Genomic DNA, 21,171 nt, shown 5'->3' on the forward strand with positions numbered 1-21,171 from the left:
CGAGAGCCTCGGTTATCAAGGCAGAGAAACTGGTCATAGCTTGGAAAACTCCAGGCAACCCTGTTTGGATGTTGTTCAGTGTCATTGCTCTAGTCACCTCCACGGCCTTTGCGTGTTTAAGCATTTCGTCTTCCACCCGCCTTTGGCATGTGGCAAGCTCCGCCTTTTTGTCAGCCAATGGGTCTCGTGCATCCAAGGCGTGGCCGTTATCCGGCCCAGTATCGGGAAGTCCTATGCCGACCATGGAGTATGAGTGGTAGTATTTCTTCTCGATGTTCCTGAGAGAGGAAGCTTTTTTCTCAAGCTCCTTTGATGCTGTTTCGGTTCGTTTCTTGATCTTGAGCTCCTCTATTTGTTTCAAAGATATTGAATGGACGACATTGATGAAGCTTTTGATGGCTTCAGATGCAACGGTATCCGGTATGCGGTCGAGTGCAAGTTTCCACTCGTCACAGAAAGTAAAGACCTCGGAAAGTTCCCTGTTGCCGTTGGTTGGTTCGCTGTTAACAGGGATGAGCGTGAGCTTGAACCAACCGTGGAGAGAGCGGACAAAGTCCCTTTGAAACTTTATCAGGCGGCAGAAACTGGAGTGCCAGGCTGATACGGCTGACTCAAGATCCCGTGTTGCCTGCCTGTGTAGATCAGACGTTGATTCGCCTTTGTTTGTGTGGTTAACGAGTCCGCGAACTTGCTGCACTATGTCATTCTGGACTTCATGAAACTGATTCATTGATCTCCACATGTACATGAACCTGCAATTATTTTCAACAGTGTGAATCCGAATTGTGGGTTAAACATATACAACTTGGAACAATGAACTCCTTTTCCAATATCCAAGTCATATTAATCTTCCCATAGCTCATACAATCAAAGGAAATGACTATGTTCATTATCTGGCAGTAATACAACAGAAGTCCCATTTAACCAATCAATGCCACCAAAGATGCCATTTTACTAACATTTTTCCCATGTTAACAGATTTAACATGCTGAGAAATTTCTTGGAGACACTCACACTCACAATGAGTGATCTCAAGTAAAAGTAACCTATATTATCTCGACTCTGTTTTGAGAAAACCTTAAACATGGCATTTTTCAAAGCTCGTTTGGACTATAGCCATGCATTTAAGTACAATTGTAAATTGACCTTTACATAAGTAACCAAGGAAGAAAGTAATCTCCATGGGACCACAGACAATTCTGACACGGCTGGTGGAAAATGGACAGGCTCCAGGTGCAAGCTGACTAGACAAGATTGTAATACACATGGAGAACAAAACATCATAATGTTACATCTATTACTGCAATAAAGCAGCAAAAGCACTAGCATGTTCTTAACAAGTCAGAAACTAGAGGGACCAAATGCCAACACCTCATTGATGATTTCGATATTATTAAACCACACAACGGACAAATAAAATGATTTAGATCTGGATGCTATTGCTATCCACCTAACACACAATCAAGAACTGATATTTACTGCAGGCAAAGAAGGAATATATTTACCCGTGACAAAGTTCAACGAGCTGTGGGACGAGATCAGAGTCCCGAAGACCTATAATAGCAGATGAGGTAGTTGAAACAGCTTGAGATGTCACCACAATCAGAGATTGAAGTCTCGTTATTGATGCCTTTGTCTTGTCCAACTTGGATTCGTCTTCCCCCCGGTACTCCTGACTTTGAAGTGAAGACAACTTCTTCTCATGCTCGATTTTCACTCCTTCTCTAGCCTAAATTGATTACCAACATCTATCAGAAATTAAAAACGGTATAACGAAAGTGGCACCTGATTCATAATTTGATTAAGGTATTAATGATGCTCTACAAAAGAACAGTGCACACAAAGACTTGTAGCTGTTTGATTTTTTAAAATGCCTATTTCATAGCTACAGAATTTCAGCACTAGTGAAACGAAAAAATCACTATGGAGAGGAAATAGTCAGCTTTCTGGATTCTGATCGCACTTTACTCCAAAAATGCAGAGAATTCCAACATGCAGAAGCAGCACCCCTAGAATAATATTACTCTAAGCATGTGATGACAAAACATACTGCAGCATACTCCAGGTACAACATACTTTCTAACTGATCGACTATGTAGAAATTTAGTTAAATGAAAAGTTGTTCAAAATAGTAAATATTTCATGCTTTTTTCTTCATAACTGGCACACATCTGCTGGAACTAAAGACAAGTTTGCTGGAAGGCAGACCCACCAGCATGTTCCAAGTTGACAACCTAAGATCATTCCAGGCTGTCCTTGTCACACACCACAGTCATCCCCTCAGGGTGTTTTAGTCATTCTCTATAAAGGGAATCCAACCAAACAAGCTAACAGAAGACAAGCACTAAAGGATAAGCTTAAGCCTTCAAATATAACACCACCACCCAACTAAAGACTAATGTTCCAAAGATATGTAATCCTCCCCTTCCTTTATGGGTACTGCTATGTCATTTCATTATCAAAATACAGCCAAGGAAAAAGGATTACTTTACGCAATTGTCAACAATGATGTCTATACACTGCCAAGATAATACGTGTAAGAGAAGAACTACACATGAATCTTAGAGAAAAATAAGAAAAACTTGACCAGAATGCTGAAGAACCAACATGGCCAAATTCGAAATTTAGATCATTACCTTTACTTCTTGATATAGTTTCTTCTCCCAAGCCAAGAGCCGTTCCAACGTTGAACAAAGGCTTTTTGGACCGCTGGACTGATCAATTGAACTTGGCTCGAACCGGTATTTAACTGCCAAAGGAGGCTTTGATGTCCAACTGGAGCTCAGGTTACTCAACATTCCACTAGAATGATACACCGTCTCTGTAAAACAAATATCAATTGAACGTTCAACTTTCCAATTGCAGCAATCGTGAATTAATACTTGAAATATTAAAAGGACCTAAGAAGACTAAACCTGAAAACCAAAGTTTGTGCTTTAAAAATCACTAAAAATCATGTTAACTGGAAAAATTAACAGTAAATTACTACTCCATCTGAATCAACCTCAATTCTTCATTCAAATAACTTGACAGTCAAAATTTACTTTTTAATTGCTTGAAGCTCCGATCAAGCTGAGCCCTGCCAATTTCAAGCATCTCAGAGACCTGCTCTCCGGCAGAAGCAGCCTTATCAAAATACTCCCTGATAGCCGCTACAATCTCGGCCAAATCTTTGTGCCGCACCACAATCCTCCTGGCAGAATTCGCCCTCTCGTTGTTGCCATCTCCCCAACTGACTGAAGACTTGCCATCATCCTCCGAAGATAGCTTCTCCGATTTACTCGAGAATTTGGAGTTTGCATTCAAATTAGCACTCCCAGTATTAGCAGGCGCAGCAGCAACCTCATTTTTCACCGACCCAAAATTGGACCTTGTCCCAAAATCAGATCTTGACTTCAAATCCTCCCTCTCATCCTCGTCGGACGAGGTACTTGTACTACTGCAATGATCATGGTCTCCCCATTCACTGCACTGAACCTCTTCTCTCTCCGTTTCCTCCTCTTCGCTTTCCCAATGTTTCAAATTTGGCCCTTTCTTCTGCACTGCTTCAGGGCCTTGTCTCACGGAATTTTTTGCATAATCACTCTCTGAGTACCGTGAATATGACGAGTAATTTGATGCTCGGTCGTCGAAATGCTTGCCCTGATTGCTGCTAAAAGGATTCTGATACTCATCGCCCTGATCCCGGACATTGGAATATGAAGTAAAGCTTGAGGCTTTATCATCATTATCATTGTCCGTGTAGAGATCATCATCCGAATTATCATTGTCCGTTGGAGTTCTGGTGTTCTTGTTGTTGTGGAGTTGCCGGAAGTATTCAGAAGTAGGAGGAGAAGGGGGAGGGTAGAAATTATCCCAATTCCAGACTGAAGAAGCTTGAGAAGGAGTGCTCGAGTAAGTTGAATTGGCTCTTGCATTGTAAGTGAAATTATGGTTGGGAGGTGGAGAAGACGAGAAGCTTGAGTCTGAGAGAATGTGGGGGAGTTTAACGGGCTTTTTCCGACGAATCGGCGGCGGTGGTTGTCGGTCGTGATGCTGGGAGGAGGCGGTGGAAATGGGAGGCGGCGGAGGAGGAGGGTGCAGAGAGGGGGAAGGAGAGGGGGTAGGAACGTGATGCTTCGGCGGGGGGGGAAAACTTTGGGGGTTAAGGTTGAAACTGGTGGGGGAAGAGGGGGGGCGGAGGGGGAAGGCGGGGGTGATGCGGAGCGAGCGGCAGTAGTCGGAGTGGGCTGCGGCGAGGTGATGGCGGGCGTAGACAGCCTCCTTCATGAGGCGGCGCCGCTCCTTGCAGCGGCGCACAGTGTCCTCGTTGTCCAGCTTGGACGCCGTGCAACCCATTTCCCCACACCAATCTATCTATTCTCTTTAGATTTATTCAAGGGGGAAAATAAAACCCAAAAGATGAAAAGGGGTGGCGGAGTTGGGTGGAGACTAGAGATAGAATGGTGGCGGAGGAAGGAGGAGTAAGACAATGGACAGCTGATGTCCCATCCGTGTGCCTATATTTTTCACACAGTTCACACACTACACTTCACTTCACTCTCTCTCTCTCTCGTCTCCTCCTCCACTACTTAAAGCCAAATCATTTTTGTAGAAAATACTGTCTTTGTTGTTATTACAATCTCTCTAAATAATATTTAGATATGATCTGATTTTATTTGTATTAAAAATATTTTCTTTTTTTTCTTTAATGATTTCAATGCAATAAATCTGAGGTTCTTAATACTCTGCTTAATTTCCTCTTCCTTTCCCCCCAACATTACTACCAAATATACATATTTCTTTTATAATTAATTATCATAATCAAAACAACAATTCTTCCTCAAATCCTAATTAATTTTAATTTTAATTGGAACTGAATTTTAATTTTCACTAAAGTAAAAAATGTATTTAAACATAATTCAAATAAATTCATGCAATTAAACAAATTATTAATTTAAATTAAATATCGAATAATTTGATTTTTAATTTTTTAGCGTAAGGGGTTGTTTGAGATCTGAGGTGGGCTAATTTGGTAGGTTAACATTCTCGGCTTTATGGATTTGTAATTAATTGATTATTACTGCTAATACACTGATTTTTTTTTATTATTATTATTATATAATCACAATAGCATTAATTAAATACAATGCTTTTGTCTTGTCGGTGCTGTTCAGATGTATTTTAATCAGATCTTTGTACAATTCTACTAAGTATCAGTAAATTACCTTTTAGTTTTTTACCTTTTTGTTACTGTTAAATATATTAATTGGATTAGTTAATTAAAGCTATGAAATAATTAATAAAATTAAGCCACTAATTATTATAATTAGTGCAACAAAAGAGGTGGGTGGTGTAGTAGTCATGAACAAAAAAATCAAGTAGAGGAATTATAGTGTCTAAAGCTTAGGTTTAAAGAAAGGTTGAGGTACTCTTAACCATACAATGTGTAAAAAAAGGTCCTCTTAACCATACAATGTGTTACAAAGTGAGGGTGGGGGGGGGGAGGGGGAAATGTGTGTTTTATATATATATATATATATATTTACTTATAAAATTTAATTTGTTACTGCACCATTTAATACATTTAAATTTAAATATTAATTTAATACATTAATATTTTTAACATCAATCACTATATTCAAAGAAAACAAACAAACAAGACATTGTTAGAAGTAAACTATAAACCAAAATCCAAGAAACTCAAACTCGTAAGATAAAATTAAAAATACAGTAAAAGGGTAAAATTTAGGTGGGTGGGCTTTGTTTTTGGATTTTTGGTTTTGGTAGAAGGCATATACGGAGCATCTTAGGTAGAAAAAAACAAAGGGGGGTTGAGTAGTTAAATATTTTGAAGCAACAAAAGGAGAAAAACCAAATATTTTTGGAAATTAGGTTCCATAACTTGAACTTTGAAGGGGAAGTGCAGTGGTATTTATTAGGTGATTTGTTACTTTTTTTTTTTTTAATTGTATATTAATTATATGATAAGTTTAATATATTTATCATAAAATTAATTTTAAAAAATAATTTGTGTTCAAATGTTTATAGTTTGAAATGCTTACATCCAATTTCTCTATATGATCTTGTCGCTCTCTTATCCAATATATATCAATATTTCGCATCTTACACATTAAAAATTTAATAAAAGGTCACGTTATTCAAAAAGTCCACCATGATTAAACCCTTTGTCTTCCAAGGGAAGTTCACATATAGTTTTAATTTAAATCAAAAGAAACCCAAAAATGATTAATTTATTTAAAGCAAAATATTACATGTCATGGTACCTTTTATTCAATTTTATTGCTTTTTCTTCTTCTCCCCTTTAAGAAGCTGCAGACTGGTGGGGTGTTAACCAACTTTAACCCACAAGAATTTATTCTTGGAATTTTGACAGTCTTAAAAATATAGATATAGGTATTTTTACCAGTTTTTAAAATTTCTTTTTTCTTAAAAGTTACGACAAGAATTCAAATTTTAAGTTTGTGTAAAACAATAAAGCTACAAAAAGTGGTGAGTAATGTTGGATGCGCAGGAAATTAAAGGCAAGAAAGGGGAGGTGAAAATAATAAGGAGGTTGAAATTTGTGAAAGGATATCTTTTCCACCCCCACCTTTCTCTATCTGGACCCAACCATCAAGATCACACGCTTTATCTAACTTTTTAATTGCGACTTTCCTTACCTTTTTTTTCATTTATTTATTTCTATTTTATCATCAATTCACTAAGAAAAATGTTTCTCGAGTTCCTGTTGAAGAAAAAAAAAAGGTAACTTACAATAGTTTTCTTAAAATTTATCATAATTATAATGCCACATTAATATTTAAAAATTTATAAATACTCTTTAGAATTATAGACCATCTACCAAATACTCTTTGTGACAATAGATTATAGGGAGTTACTTGTAAGACTTTCCTTAATCTATTGGAGTATTTGTAATTTTTTAAATAATAAAAAATATTTGTACTTGTGATAAATTTTAAGAGAGTCCATTGTAATTTACCAAAAGAATATGTATTTTGTAGTTTATAGACATTGTATTTGATACCAGAAAAAGGATCATGATCATTTGAAATAAATCAAAACATAGAGTTAGCATATCAATAATGACAATTTTATAAATAATCGTTAGTACCATATACGTTAGAAGCTAACATACTTCATCCAAAAACTGTCCTAAAACCAAGCACATTTTCTCAAAGCTGCAATAATTCTCTCTATATATGTTAATTTAGTTTCCCAAACATAGGGGAATTCTAGCATTCAAGTAGAGGTGAGGAAGATGAAACCAAGTCCAATCCATAGAAAATGATGGAACTATTTTCATTGTTTCCCACCTAAAAAGGTGAACTTGCTCTAGCCCCCACCTCAAATAAATTCCTTTGTCAGCATTGATTTATTCCAGTGCAGCTACCTCTTTTTTCAAAAAGGGTCCAGGCCCCTGCATCCATTTGATTTTCTAAGCTGACCCAGCAGGCTGTGAAATTGCAATCTGATCCCTCATCATTGTCTCATTTTTGCTTGAACTTGAGAATTAATGGGTGCAGTACATGAGTAGGACATGATGGAACATTAAATGTCCCCATCTACCCTTCACTTGGTGTAGGATATCCAAGTCAGTACAAAAAAGGAACAAGGAAGAAGAGAGAATGGAGAAAATACCATTTAGAAAGGGGTAGAGGATTCAAGAGGTTGCTTTCTCCACAAAGACCAAATGTCCCACAGAGGCCCATGGAATGACACAGTTGTGTGCTCTAAGGTCCCTACCACGTTGTCTTTGGCAAACAGCTAGCAGAAAGGAAAGGGATCTTCCCATTAGAGTCAGATAAAATAAACAAAGATGAATGCCATGCATATTTTCATTCTTTAGAACTAACGAACTGGTTCAGAGACACCACCACCCCAACCCACCCCTGGTGCACGAGAGTCACGTGCTTCATTTCATATCAAATGCTTTTAAAATAGACGTTTGCAGAGGCACACGACTCATTCTCATTGAGGAAACCAACAAATTTCTCGAATAGACCAGACCCTGTAAGCGTAAAAGTACATCTGCTGAGTATTTACAGCAACCACCATAAGGATTTATAACTAAGAATGAAATGCGCATACCAATGCAAGGTTGATTGCATAAGCCACACAGTAACGCTCCTGAAAGAGAAAATTCATAGAACTTTCAGCAAGGCTTTTAATATGATATGGAAAGAAACTACATTGCGGTAAAGGAGTCATTGAGAGGGGATTGCTTCATACAAATGAATGTCGAAGTGTATGAAAGTGAAAGATTGTTACAAGCTGAAGAGTTACCGGGAAAAATCCGTGATCTAGTGAAGTACACTTGATGGCGAATAAGAACACAATTAAACCTCAGAACGTTTACATGAATGCTGAGGACTCCCTTCAGGTTACTTAGCACCACATGCCCTGAGACCAGAAGACTCTCACTTCTGACTGCACCAACACCCATTAAACAATACTTCCCATTTCGTCAAGTATCAAGCAGTTTTAGCCTTGAGATTTTTTTCTAGTAGCGATCTAGTGAAGGCTTTAACGTTTTTGGTAACATAATTTCACAGCATCCCTTTCAACAAAATTGTTGCCTCAAATGGGACAAAAAAGGATGATGAAACCACTTTTTTTGCCCCAGGAGAAATGCAACAACATGCTTGATACATAGATCCCATCACTGTTGATGTTTTGTTCTTCTTCTCTCTCTCTCTGTTTTTTTTTTCTTTTTTGGTTTAAAACTAGTTCCCAACTCCACCTGGGACTCAAACTTGCGAACTATCTTTCACAAGATCAATCAAAACTAGTTCCCCAACATATGCTTGATATATAAGAACCATCACTGTTAACTGAAATATCTTCCTCCAGCATCTAGATCGTACAGCCTCTATATAAAGGGGATTACATTGTATCCATAAATCATAATATCAAGAGCTTTATGACAAACAAATTACTGTATAATCGGACTGCCTTCTGAAAATTTTTAAGCTATGATACTCACTTGCTTCATCTAAAATTTTTGTGGGACAAACAATAATAGTTGTGGCACTCGTATACTTGGCAAAATAAAAGAAAGGAAAACGTTCTAGCATACAACAGCAGGACTCTACATTCGATTTGCGTTTCTAGTTTGTCTTCATTGCCAGAGCACTTCCTCTCTTTCTAAACGAATTCAGAAATTTAGTAATCAAGTAAATAATTTCGATAACAATAACTGATAAAAACATTTACTTGTTTTTAAATTACCAACCAATCATAAGAAAACAAACCAATTACACCAAATTTATCCAAATCAATAAACTAAATGAAAAACTTTTGGCCTTCTTTCTTTTTTATTTATACCAAGCTTTTTATTTCATGTTTCATGCGGTCAATTAACCAAATAGTTCACCAAAATGAGTTGACGGCTACCCATCCAACTTCGGCTTAATCATTCTCTCGGTACAAAATTCAGGCGGAAAGTAATTAGTAATATGAGGGTCCAATCTGACAATTTTATAATTTTAGGGAATTGGAGGGTGGAAAATGTACCCCAATAACAATTAGCTGGCACCAACAACTAGTATTTGGACATTCTTGAGGGGGATGATTTGATGTATGATGATAGACACTTACATGCATTAGTACATGAGTGGCATGTGAGCATTGTAAAGAAAGAAGCAGAGGGCTTAACGAACCATACACAAACTTTTTCTTTTTTGATGTCTTAAATAACATGGACAAAACTAACTAAAAGTGAATGTTCAAAAGTAAAAACTGAGCTGACTGATAGATCTATTAATAGTTTAAGCCAATAACATGAGATATCAATCACATCCCACATGAAAACTCAAGCATTTCCAACGGAAAAGGATGTTGTAATGAAGCCAGCTCCAAATGACATTATCTTCCGCTTAGCACTGCCCTTATCGTCCAGGCTTATTTCGCAGTCATAAAATTGGTAAAGCATGTTCTAGTGGCCACATAACGAGAAAGTACCATTTCCAGATTTCATGGAAAGCAATAAGAAAGTGAAATAAAACCATACATACCACTCTGTATGAAACTAGGCCAAAAAAAAAAAAATATCAAACTACAGGATACTCGATTGAAATCATTCGATAAAAGCTCGTTTGAGCTCTAATCATTAAACTTAACAAACCAAACTTGAATACATTTTTTTGTTTGACAAGCTTTCAAGCTTGGGCCAAAACTAGATTTCATTAATATAAAAATGATACAATATACTTGAAAATTCAAACTACTTGAGCTTAATTCGTGTTTGATTTAATTGAAACTCATTTGAGTTCGATTGGTTTGATAATGAAACCAAGCTCAAGCACAATCTTTCAAGGTCAACATCAATTCAAAAAAGTTCGGACAACGGCATGTTCAACTCAAGTCAATTTAGTTAGCAAAACAACCAAATCCATATCACGACTGATCTAATCCTATGAAAAGGTGGTAGCGTTTTTTATCGTTTCTACTTTTGGGATCCCCTAAGAGGCCTTTGAACAAACAGATGGACATAGTCACTCTTCACACATGCCTTTTCGACGCAATTCCTTTTCTACAGCACAATGTACAGCTTCAATAAGAGTGTCAAAAACCCAAAACAGTGCTACTCATGTCCACAGAAAATTATGTCCCCCGGTTCACTATGACCATATCAATCTCGTAATATAACATACAAATTGAAATAATAGATTGCGAGCAAAAAAGCAAATGGTGGAGAGGAAGAGGAGGTTAGCGTACAGATTGCTGGCGGATGCGGTCGTCGTTGGCGGATCGGATGCCGTCTTGGTCGTCGTACTTGAGACTCAGTGAAGCATATGAACAATTTTAAGTCGACAAGGGGTGACTCGTGAAAACTTTGTTTAATGGGTTATTGGCTGCATGAATTTAATTCTCAAGCACACGCCAAATGCAAACTGGTAATGTTAGGGGAAGACAGACTACCTCCTTATTTCTTGGAATTTCACATTTGCCCCTTTTACTTTGTTGGAACTCCCAACTCCATCTATCACCTCTTTATTATATTTTCAACCTTTATTACCTAAATTACATCTATCCTATATAAAAACCAAAAGCCTTCCACATTTATAAATAGCGGTTAATGATACCGTCGCATTAATCTTTTATAAAATCAAAAAATACCCTCTAACTAATAATATAATTAACTTATTCAATTTTTCAAATCTTCTTTTATATTTTTTTCTTTCTTTCCTTTTTAACGTAATAAGTTAATCTATATATTTTATTATTGTATAATATATTTTAAATTGTGAATTATTTATTATATTCATGCAGAAACAGCATGCCACAACAACTAGTTTTCAATAAATTATAAGTACTGAACGGACATAGTAATTTTACATTTTCGTATTTTCTCCACAAATAAAATAAAAGCACGTTGAGTAAGATTGTATCAAAAGAATATGTTGACTATACTAAAAAGTAAAAAAAGGAAAAGAAAAGAAAAACAAGAGTATATAGATGATTGTATTGTTCTCTTTTGAAATTTGATGTAACTATATGTAAACACTTTATAATTTGAGAAATTAAATTTAATAATATTATTGATATTTATTTTTATTATACAAATAAATTCATATGTCATTTGAAATTTATATAATTTGAAGAACGATTGGATGAAAATATATATTTACTATCGATTAATTTATTGACTGACTTATTGAAGGTCAAACAAATTTTTCCCCCAAATTATCCTTATAAAGTTGAAAATGTACATATTTGCATGTATCAAGTGTGAATATGTATATGAATAGTTGATAAAAAAAGATTTATTTGACTTGTAATAAATCAATAGTTAGTGAATCGAGAGTAAATATAAATTTTCATTTAATTATTTTACTAATTTCAACAAATTTTGTGAATTTTGACAAATAAAAAGATGTATATATTAGATAAAAATAAATATTAAAAGTAGTAGTCTAATTTTTCAAACTATATGAATTTAAAGTATAATTACACCAAAACTTAGCGGTGCAGTTGTTTCTAAAAAATATAGAGGAAAATTCACATTATGTAGGTGTAAGCTTTACTTTTTTTGTAAAAAGGGTGATAAATATAATATTTCATTGTTCAGGGGGTGAATTGTCAATCGACCCATAGTTACGGGCTCAATTGTATTTGTATCCATGGATCCATCCCGGAAGAAACCTTCGTGTAACCCAAACCAAAAAAGAAAGAGAAGAAAGAAAAAGAAGAAAAAGGAGAAAGAGGGGAAGGAAAAAACCCTAGATTTTCAATGCTCTGGGGTTTGTTGAATATATACACACATATCGCTTTTCTATAGAGACAATTAATACGCGCAAATCCGCTGTAATTTCAACATTTTTTTTCTGTGGATCGGTAGAAACTTGGAATCTGAAATATGGACATTGAGCAAAAGCAAGCGGAGCACATAGACTACTTTGTGAAGCAGGCGTCAAATCTCAAGGGTACGGCGCTCTCAACTGTCATCGTTGAGGCTACTTCCCATCCCTCGCTCTTTGCTTTCTCCGAGATTATCGCCGCTTCGAACGTCCTCGAGGTATACTACACGTGTTCCTGTTGTATTTGTGGTCCCTTTTTTTGATTTTATTTTCTGGATAGTGAATAAATTAACTTTGTTGTATTAGTGGGGTTTGGAGGGTTTTACTGGTAATGCTTTTGGCGTGCCCCGTTACTCTGGTACTTTTTGTTTTTCATTTAGGATTAGATTGGGGCTTGTGATTTCAAGTATTTGAGCAGTTTTGCGTTTTAGTTCGCTTGAATTATTATCTGATTTAATTGGGGTATCATTACCATACATGGGTATGTATATCCTGTAGGATTGAAATGGAACAGAGTTATAACAAGAAATTGATGTGGAAAATAATTTGGAGGAAATTGCACTTGGAGTATGCAGATGAGGGTTTTAGAGAAGCAACTCCAAATATAATAAATTCTTTTGCCATGGGTAGATGAGCTGATTAGGAATATGTTCAATTAGAAGATTTCTCATTCTCAACGATGTTATCGTTGGTTTGAGATAGTGGAATTTAACAGGAAGTGGTGATGAACTCTTCATTCTCTCTTTAAGCAGCACACTTACAAAAAACTATATTATGAGAATTTGCATGCACATATTCAAGGATGTGGTTTAGTAGCCATTGAATCTTATGATTCACCGTAGAGCTTGGAAGACTGAGTTATTGTGTGCTTGAAAGAATTGGATGGTCAAATGTAATACAAATGACATTAGAATCCATGGGTAGCCTCTTTCAAAATGGGCATCTGTTGGAAGAAAACGTAGCCAACCCTCTTGAGATATGGAGAATGTTTGATAACAATTTTCAGTATTTGTAACATAAGGATCTCTTTATTGGCCTAGACTTTATTTTCTTGGAATATTTCATTATACAACAGACAGATCGATATGATCAGTTTGCATCGGGTTGGTATAGTGTAACTGTGCAGTCTTTCAGCCTTATATAGATATGCTACAATAACATCATATGCTATGAGTCACATGCTACAATATATTCAAAAAATTTCACATCCTGATGCCTATGAGTCAATTGCTATTATATCCACTTCAGTTCTGAATGTTTTTGGAACTCACAGTGAGATCTCTGGTGACATGTTATGGGGTTTTTGGTGAAGATGGGTACCTTTATTTTTTACTGTAACAGGCATAATATCATATTACACTTAGCGTGTATGCCAAAGTATCTTATGGAATCTTAGTCGAAGAAGTGAAAACATCAAACTTTGACTAATATATGAAGAAATTTGTATTTCTTACAATCCTTGAGCTTGGTGGACTGATATCCAATAAACATCAGAAATGATCAAATTAGAAGTTTTTTGCTTCTGTTATGTCTATGCTTGAAGTTATTATTATTTGTTATAGCATAATTTTTTTTTATATTTTTTAAAGCATTTCTGAGTGTACGGATTTATGTGCAGCTTGAAGGAACTGAGAATAGCGCTTCGCTTGATTTGCTACGCATGTTTGCATATGGTACATGGAGTGAATATAAGAGTAAGCATTTAGTCTTTTTAATGATCATCCTTCTACTGATTGGCGATTTTTGCGTCATTATTGACATAGTAAATGGAATGGATATTTGGACATTAAGTCATTTCTGTGATCAGTTTCTCCTGGTTTTCCCTTTTTCTCTTTGGAATGGCTTCAACATTCAGTTTTTGTTCTGTGTTTTGATGAAAATAGTTGGCTTACTGTAATTTTTAAAAGTAGCAGCTCAGTCACCTTTTCTGTCTGCAATAAATGCAACCCCTCTGATAGGTGTTCATGACTTTGAAAATGCTGGAACCGGAATTTGTTTTCTATGCCTTTGTCCCTGTATTGTTAATGATAGTAATAATTTATTTAAAATCTTAATGGTAAGAACTGCTGACCATCCAAAGCTTATGCATGATAGTCTTTATTCCTGATGTTGCATGTTTACTTGCAACTTATTTGGAAGATTTTCTTAGATAAGTTGCTCTGTCTACTTTAGGGATCATGGATTAATGATTTCAGTGTATTAAAAAAGGACTCTTCTCTTTGACTGGGTGGTGAAAATATTGCACAACTCAAACCTGAATATCTTGGAGACACCTGGACTTTTCAAATTGGTAGACCTAACTCAGTTTTCTAGGTTTGCTGGAGAGGCCTCTAATGCATTATGCGAGACTGAAGTAAATTTCATTAGCAACAGCTTGCAGTCACTAATCAAATGCACTAGTTTCACATGGTCAGGCTAACTTTGACTTGATTACATAATACAAAAACCTCCATAATGGATTTTCATGCTGATCAAAAGCTCTATGCCTGAAGCAACATCAAAACTAACTGATTAGTTCTTCTCAGTGCTTATGTGTTTTTCAAGTGTGTTATAATCATCTTTGTTCCTTGACTACATTAAGAAATGTGATAAATATTTACTAGTTGCTCTGCTTAAAAAAAAAAAAAAAAAAAAGGAAAAACTGACCGGACCATTATGTCATCATGAAAATATAAGACTTGCGACAAGATCATCCAGGTCGTCAAAAGTATTTAGTTGTGTGGTGCATATAAGATATAACATTGAGTGCCCTTTTTGTGATATTTCTTCCATGGAGTTAGATTTTCCTCTCTATTGTGATACAGGTGCTGCTGACCGTCTTCCACAATTGGTTCCTGATCAAGTCCTCAAATTGAAGCAGCTGACTGTGCTTACTCTGGCAGAGACAAACAAGGTAGCTTTCCATGTATACTTTCTCTGTGTTTCGTAGTGTGTATTTAAACAAATGTTGGAGCTCCCTTCACCCATTTTTATCCATCCACTGTTTGTTCTAGGTTTTCCCTTAAATTTGGAATGTGTTTTTATGATTAAAGTTGGAACGAGCAAGATGGTGAATATCTCTGTAAAAGAATTTATGTGTGAATTAAAATTTGTAAAATGGTCTAACAATTATTAAACTGCCGCATGGTTTCAAAGAACATATTGGAATATTTTAGCCAAGCTTTACATACTAAAACTACTACTGGGTATTTCCTGGTCTTATTCTTTTGTTCCTTTTTTTGGTTTTTAGTATCAAGACTTGCTTTTCTAGTTCATACAAGAAATGCTTGCCTATTCTACTGTTCTTTAGTTGTAAATATTTAGGACAAGAGTGATATTGTTCCATGGCATCTATCTGTATCCCTGTTGTATAACTAAGTTTATTTAACCGATCCTCGTTCCATCTTTTTTTAGTTTTATTTCAAACACATTCTTGTATATGCGTTTATTGGTGGTGGTTCTCCTTTCTCAGAATGCTTAATCTCTTAAGCATTTTCTTGGCCTTTGCATAGGTATTGCCCTATGATCTATTGATGCAGGAGTTGGATGTTACAAATGTTCGGGAGTTGGAAGATTTTCTCATCAATGACTGTATGTATGTGGTAAGTCTCTGCTTTTCATTTCTGCCCTGCTTTGATACTTAACGCCGCCTATGTCATAGGAGGAATTTGCAGTAGATATTGCATGCATTGGCCATTGGCCATAGTGGTCGTGCTACCTTTTCACGAACTCTCCTTCTCTTCCTCTTTCTTTTTTTTTTTTTTGGGCTTTTTCTAATTTCTTTATGCTTGTTAATTAATTGTCCTACAATTTTGAGTGTAAAGTTGGAGGCACTTCATTGAGGAAATTCTGATGACAAATCGTCTAACTTGTTGCTGCTGTCGTGGACAGGGGATCGTCAGAGGAAAGCTGGATCAGCTGCGGAGATGCTTTGAGGTCTTGCCTTAATATTTTTTGACTAGTTTAATCTTTTCCTGTTGTTTAGCTGTTATATGACTTGTAATTGGTAGCTTATCTAACTTTCAGTGAACTTGTAGGTTCAATTTGCAGCAGGGAGGGATCTTAGACCTGGACAGTTGGGTAGTATGATTCAGACCCTAGCGAATTGGTAGTTTCTCTGCCTAATTTTCTTGACATTTAATTTAATAGTTCATAATTTTTTGCATAACTTTCTGAGTTCGCTAATATATAGGGCTCAATAGGTTGAGCTGTCTCCAGCATATTTTCTTTCTGTGGAGCTTCTTCTTATATGTGCGACGGAACAATAAAAGAAACTCAACCAGAAAAGAGTAGTGCCCAAAACTGGCACAAACTCTTGTAATTCAGATTCAATATCCTCTTTGAAGAATAGATGATGATTCTATTAAATGTACCTGGCAGTACTTTTCACTCAAGCATTGCCACTACCATCACATGCATATATACTCAGTTTCTTCTTTGCCTCAATATATGCAATTTTGCTCTGCATTGAGTTCATCAACCTTTTGGTATTGAATTTTGTCCCAAAATTGGTCTTAAATTTCAACTGCTATGAAGTCATATTATATCCAATGCGTTGGAATTTTTGTGCAAACTCTACCTGGCAAAGCCTGTTTGAGATCCTTGTTGATCACTAATTTTAGAAATTTGATGCGCGTCATTGTTCCTCATATGTTTATGCTGCTTATTGATTTTCAGTTTCCCTTCAAATTTTTTCTTATCCATTTGGTACAATTTCACAGGCTATCTACATCAGAAAATCTTCTTGTCTCAATTCAAGAGAAGATCAAATGGGCAGATACCATGAGTGAGATAGACAAGAAGCACAAAAAGGAGGTGGATGAAAGGGTGGAAGAAGTAAAGAAGACGCTGTCTTTGAAGGTCAGTTAAAGTGGACTTTCTTTTGGTGCTTTCTATTTCAATGTTTTTTCTTATGTTCACAATGCTCGTCTTTGTAAAGCAATTAACTTTCAAGATAACAATAGTAATTAACTTTAACGCCAATGGAACTAACTTATGCTAACTTTCCAGTAAAACTTTAGAAATTTAGTGAGCTTGAATTATGGATCTTTCCCATATAAAGTTTTTCAGTCTAGTCCGCAAGCTTCTGCCTCTTATCTGTTCGCTAAAGACATACACCAAATAATTGCTTGTTTGCCTGTAAGATTTCAAATGTAAATGGTTTAGCTTATTAAGTTGCATATGCGCGGTTTGGCATATAGCTCTGCTTCCGTCTCTTATCAGTTCTCTCATGTTAGATGGGCCAAATAATTGCTTGTGTAGTTGTAAGACTTCGAAGGTGAATGGGTTAGACGTTTAGCCTATTATCCTTTGATTGCATATACGTACCTGGTTTGGCTGTATGTGGCGACCTCTGTGTTTGATTTTAGTTTTTGGAATCTTCCTTTTCCACTTACAAGACAAGTGTGCATTTAATCTCTGGATATGTTGGTCGATGTGTCTTACTTACGTTGTGGCAGAAGTTACAAACTGTGAGCAGGCAGACGTTGAGTTCCGAGGGCATGAGGAGATCTTTTCTGAACATGGTGGAGTAATGGACTTTGAGGAAGATCGTAGTAGCCGCCCGAAGAGGTAGCTTTCGAAATCCATACTTCCACTTTAGGATTCTGCTATGAATTTCATGGACCTGTAATATGGTACTGGCATGGTCTCCTAGTCCTTTTAGCCTTCTGTCACCCCTTTGGAACACAAGTTGCACATATCTAGACAGCCAGGTCCTTCGGTCCCTACATATTTTCTTCTCTACCGCTATTATGTTTCTCAAGTGGCATACCGTTAATTCAGTGAGAAAGGAGAAGAGGGGATCAGGGCACAGTGTCAGTAATTTAGACAGCTATCATCTTTAAGAGGAGAATCTCTTGCACTATGTAGGAATTTATGACTACTGTCAAGATCCATAAGATTTCTGATGTCTTGTTTGACTTGAATAATGTGCAGGAGACGACATCCCATAGGTTGAGAAGATATGATTAAGAGGGGATCATAGGGTCAAGTGGTTAGGTAACTTGCCATTTTTTGGATTCATGGCATCCCAACAAACAAGATTGCTGCTCTTGAAGATGGGCAATCCAACTGCATCAAAATTGTCAACAAAATTTGGACCTGAAATTGACAACATTAGCTCTTATAAACCTCAGTAAATTCTCTTTTTGATTTGATGAGGAAAATATCTGGTTTTATGATGCGGCTAGTTACATTTAATGGACTTATGGAAGTTGTTCAAATGCAACCTATTGTCATTGTGGAAACAGATAATATGATGTATTAGCGTAGGATGTCTTTATATTAATTGTTTATTGGTTATTCTATCTGTCTTCCTCCGCTCTTTATCCCTTGGTCCTTTCAACCCACACTCCAATTTGTGCTTGTTTTGATTATGTGGATAACTGTGTGGTATCTTTTCATGGCTGCTCATATTATGCGGGCATGTCCACAAACATTATTGTTGGAATTCCTGAATATAGTCTGTCAGGTATTCTATTCTGATCCCTTTAAATATCTATTTTTCCAGAAGCCGGGTAGGTTGGTTGACCAGTGAATTACGTTCATGTCCTTGAGAAATGGGTAGTTTCCGAGTTCTGAGCTCACCGCAGCACAGAGTCAGACCGGAGAGTTCTGTTCTATTGGATTCTGATTCATCATCTTTAGAAGCCAAGGAAAAGTTGTGGCCCCTTTTCATTGTTTCTTTGGCATATAATGACGTGTAGTTTTATGAGTTCAAGGGGAAACATGTAAGCTCTTATTATTTCTTTTGGCTGGTGATTAGAAACAGACAGTTAAGAGCTCATGTTTCTACGGTTGTTCACATATAGGAACGTATGGATTGAAGTATATTGGTACAACATCCAATAACTGCTTTAAACTTTTCTCAATCACATCAGCAGAAGTATGTGCAAGTTTTTGATAAGAAAACATGAGCAAGCTTTTTTTTTCAAAATTTTTTATAGTTTTAGCATCAGCAGAAGTATACGACTAACAGTTTATAATTGAGGGTGCTGGGTTCAGAACGTATTGGGGGTGAAAAAACTCAAGTATGAGCAAGTTTTTTATACCCAGGTAAACCAGCCATTACACCCAGGAAATCTTATTCGGAAGCAGAAATTTCAGTTCACTTGAAAATTAAGCAAAGCTCAAACGAGAGATCTTCACTAGTTCGCAGCAGGTTCTTGAACCCTTTATTCTTTCTCCCCGAACTCTTCCTGAACTATGTTTACTAGCATACAAATAGCATTTTAATCCACTTTGCTGCTGCTTACCTCTCGGCTCTTCCTCCTCTTAATTGATCCTGCAACGAAATTCCAAACGAGAATTGAGTCTCAGATCACCAAAAACCACACCCCCATCAGAGCTTATATTCTAAGAGACACACTATGCATAATTGCTCTTACTTGTCACAATCAACGCTGCGGGAGACAGGAATATCCATCTGAACATTGCACTTGGTGGGAAGACTCTGAGCTGCATCATCCTTCAAGTCGGCATAACGGTTGGCAGCAGCCTTGACACAGGCACAGGAAGCCCTCTTGTCGGCTGTCGTTTGGGCCATCCCTTTCACTGCCTTCACCCCAGCACAGCATGCTGGAGATGGGCTATCTCCATGTCCGGTGAGGTAACTGATGCACGGAACCAGAGCAGCATCCACCTGACCGCAGGTCACAGCCTGTCCCTGCTGCACAATGAGTGAGACAATGGCAAAAACTGCCAAGACTGCGACAATGCCACCCTTCATTCTTGTTTTGCGATGCGGAAATGTGGAATTATTGCTCGAGATTATGTGTTCTGCTTGCTTGGATTTGGTGTTCCAAGAGGGGGTATTTATAACCTCTTTGGAGTCTGTTAATCTGTTTTCGTTAATATAAGCATTACCAGCTGCTGTTATGCTATTTTGGCTGCTTTTTTGCTCTCAGATGTCATCTTCGTGGCTCGAAATAGGAATGATGATCATGAGGGTCTGAAACCGTTCTTATCTCCTTCACAGTTGCTCCACTTTTCTGCTCGTTGTTTCATTCGCAATTGCATGGGTTTGTGTGATGCTTCATCATCACTATTCAGTACATAAACACGACGAAATTTAGATAGATATTTGCATTTGGATCTCGGGATTTGGGAGATGACGGCTGTATTTGTGGTTTCGGGGAGGACAGAATGATTCATTCACGTCAATATTCAGTAAGACAGATTTTTAAAAGAATATAATCCATGCATTTAAATTGAGTAAACTTATACCTGACATATATAAGTTGATAAAATAAAGATCACTATATATGGATCTGTAGAACAATTGACTAGCAATAATATCCATCCTGCTTAATTAGTTTAATAATCCTAAATTATAGCGGATTATAAAATCTTTTATTGTTCATATTCAACACCTTTTCAATCACCAATTATTATGTCTTAATTTAGTGGTTAATATTGAGGTCTCGTTAATTCTAAGTCATGGATTTGAGTCTCACCGATTTGTCTCATTTTCATGCGAGTTTATTATAATTTAGTTATATTGATATATTCATAAATCAATACATTCCATTTATTGAAAAATGTAATTACTGCTTTTAATTTCACCCAAAACTATAATTATTTGAAATTCTTAACTTTAAACCATTTTCTTGCATCCAAAAGATCTTTAGTCTAAATCCAAATTTGGGGGACTTTTAGTACCAAGCGGTTTTTGCTCTGACATCTATTCCGAAAGTATAATTTTCTATATGCGAATATATCTCACAACTAAACAACATTGAAAATTTTTAATACATGTTGAGTATGAATCTTACAATATGATAATTACAGATAAAATCTACAATAGCTGTGCTGATATGATGTGATTTATGGTACTTTGTTTTTTTATTGGTCGATCATAATTCCCCCGCCCCCCTTAAGACTTAGATAA

The 21,171-nt window shown here is 36.4% G+C and overlaps 3 protein-coding genes and 1 long non-coding RNA gene across 15 annotated transcripts in view; 1 reads left to right on the forward strand and 3 right to left on the reverse strand.

Annotated features, from left to right (window-relative positions):
- The window catches only part of LOC105170351 (xin actin-binding repeat-containing protein 2-like), a 4,995-nt gene extending 421 nt beyond the window's left edge, over positions 1-4,574 (reverse strand). The window contains exons 1-4 of the mRNA XM_011091085.2: positions 3,045-4,574; positions 2,637-2,821; positions 1,506-1,729; positions 4-752 (exon numbers count right to left, since the gene is read on the reverse strand). Coding sequence (XP_011089387.1) covers positions 4-752; positions 1,506-1,729; positions 2,637-2,821; positions 3,045-4,338 — 2,452 coding nt within the window. The 5' untranslated portion in view covers positions 4,339-4,574. The remainder of the gene's footprint in view (positions 1-3; positions 753-1,505; positions 1,730-2,636; positions 2,822-3,044) is intronic.
- Positions 7,085-11,009, reverse strand: LOC105170361. 4 transcript variants are annotated; one of them, XR_002286737.1, is made up of 4 exons: positions 8,287-11,009; positions 8,092-8,130; positions 7,891-8,011; positions 7,085-7,767 (listed from the first exon to the last, which is right to left on the reverse strand). It is a non-coding gene; the product is annotated as an uncharacterized LOC105170361 (long non-coding RNA). The 4 variants fall into 4 exon arrangements; XR_002286735.1 differs by having other exon boundaries at positions 10,720-10,997; XR_002286736.1 differs by lacking the exon at positions 7,891-8,011.
- Positions 12,135-19,347, forward strand: LOC105170381 (COP9 signalosome complex subunit 7). 9 transcript variants are annotated; one of them, XM_011091139.2, is made up of 10 exons: positions 12,135-12,520; positions 13,921-13,996; positions 15,107-15,195; positions 15,794-15,883; positions 16,173-16,217; positions 16,319-16,389; positions 17,003-17,141; positions 17,761-17,852; positions 18,219-18,281; positions 18,793-19,347. In XM_011091139.2, the coding sequence occupies exons 1-9, from the start codon at positions 12,362-12,364 to the stop codon at positions 18,238-18,240; spliced, it is 783 nt and encodes a 260-aa protein (XP_011089441.1). In that variant the 5' UTR covers positions 12,135-12,361; the 3' UTR covers positions 18,241-18,281; positions 18,793-19,347. The 9 variants fall into 9 exon arrangements, 8 of the variants coding, with proteins under 8 accessions (XP_011089441.1, XP_011089455.1, XP_020551363.1 ...); XR_002287541.1 differs by having other exon boundaries at positions 12,136-12,520; positions 17,741-17,852; XM_011091153.2 differs by lacking the exon at positions 18,219-18,281 and having other exon boundaries at positions 17,741-17,852.
- On the reverse strand, positions 19,300-20,085 carry LOC105170372 (non-specific lipid-transfer protein A-like). Its single transcript, XM_011091112.2, has 2 exons — positions 19,670-20,085; positions 19,300-19,566 (listed from the first exon to the last, which is right to left on the reverse strand). Exons 1-2 carry the CDS (start codon positions 20,008-20,010, stop codon positions 19,557-19,559), a joined length of 351 nt encoding a protein of 116 aa, XP_011089414.1. The 5' UTR covers positions 20,011-20,085; the 3' UTR covers positions 19,300-19,556.

The sequence above is a fragment of the Sesamum indicum genome, linkage group LG1, assembly GCF_000512975.1.
Source record: "Sesamum indicum cultivar Zhongzhi No. 13 linkage group LG1, S_indicum_v1.0, whole genome shotgun sequence".
Lineage (NCBI taxonomy): Eukaryota > Viridiplantae > Streptophyta > Magnoliopsida > Lamiales > Pedaliaceae > Sesamum > Sesamum indicum.

Coding starts and splice junctions, on each gene's coding strand:
- LOC105170381 (XM_020695688.1), top strand. CDS start 12,362: ATGGACATTGAGCAAAAGCAAGCGGAGCACATAGACTACTTTGTGAAG. Junction 13,997..15,106: donor TACATGGAGTGAATATAAGA/GTAAGCATTTAG, acceptor ATTGTGATACAG/GTGCTGCTGACCGTCTTCCA. Junction 16,390..17,002: donor ATTCAGACCCTAGCGAATTG/GTAGTTTCTCTG, acceptor ACAATTTCACAG/GCTATCTACATCAGAAAATC.
- LOC105170372 (XM_011091112.2), bottom strand. CDS start 20,010: ATGAAGGGTGGCATTGTCGCAGTCTTGGCAGTTTTTGCCATTGTCTCA.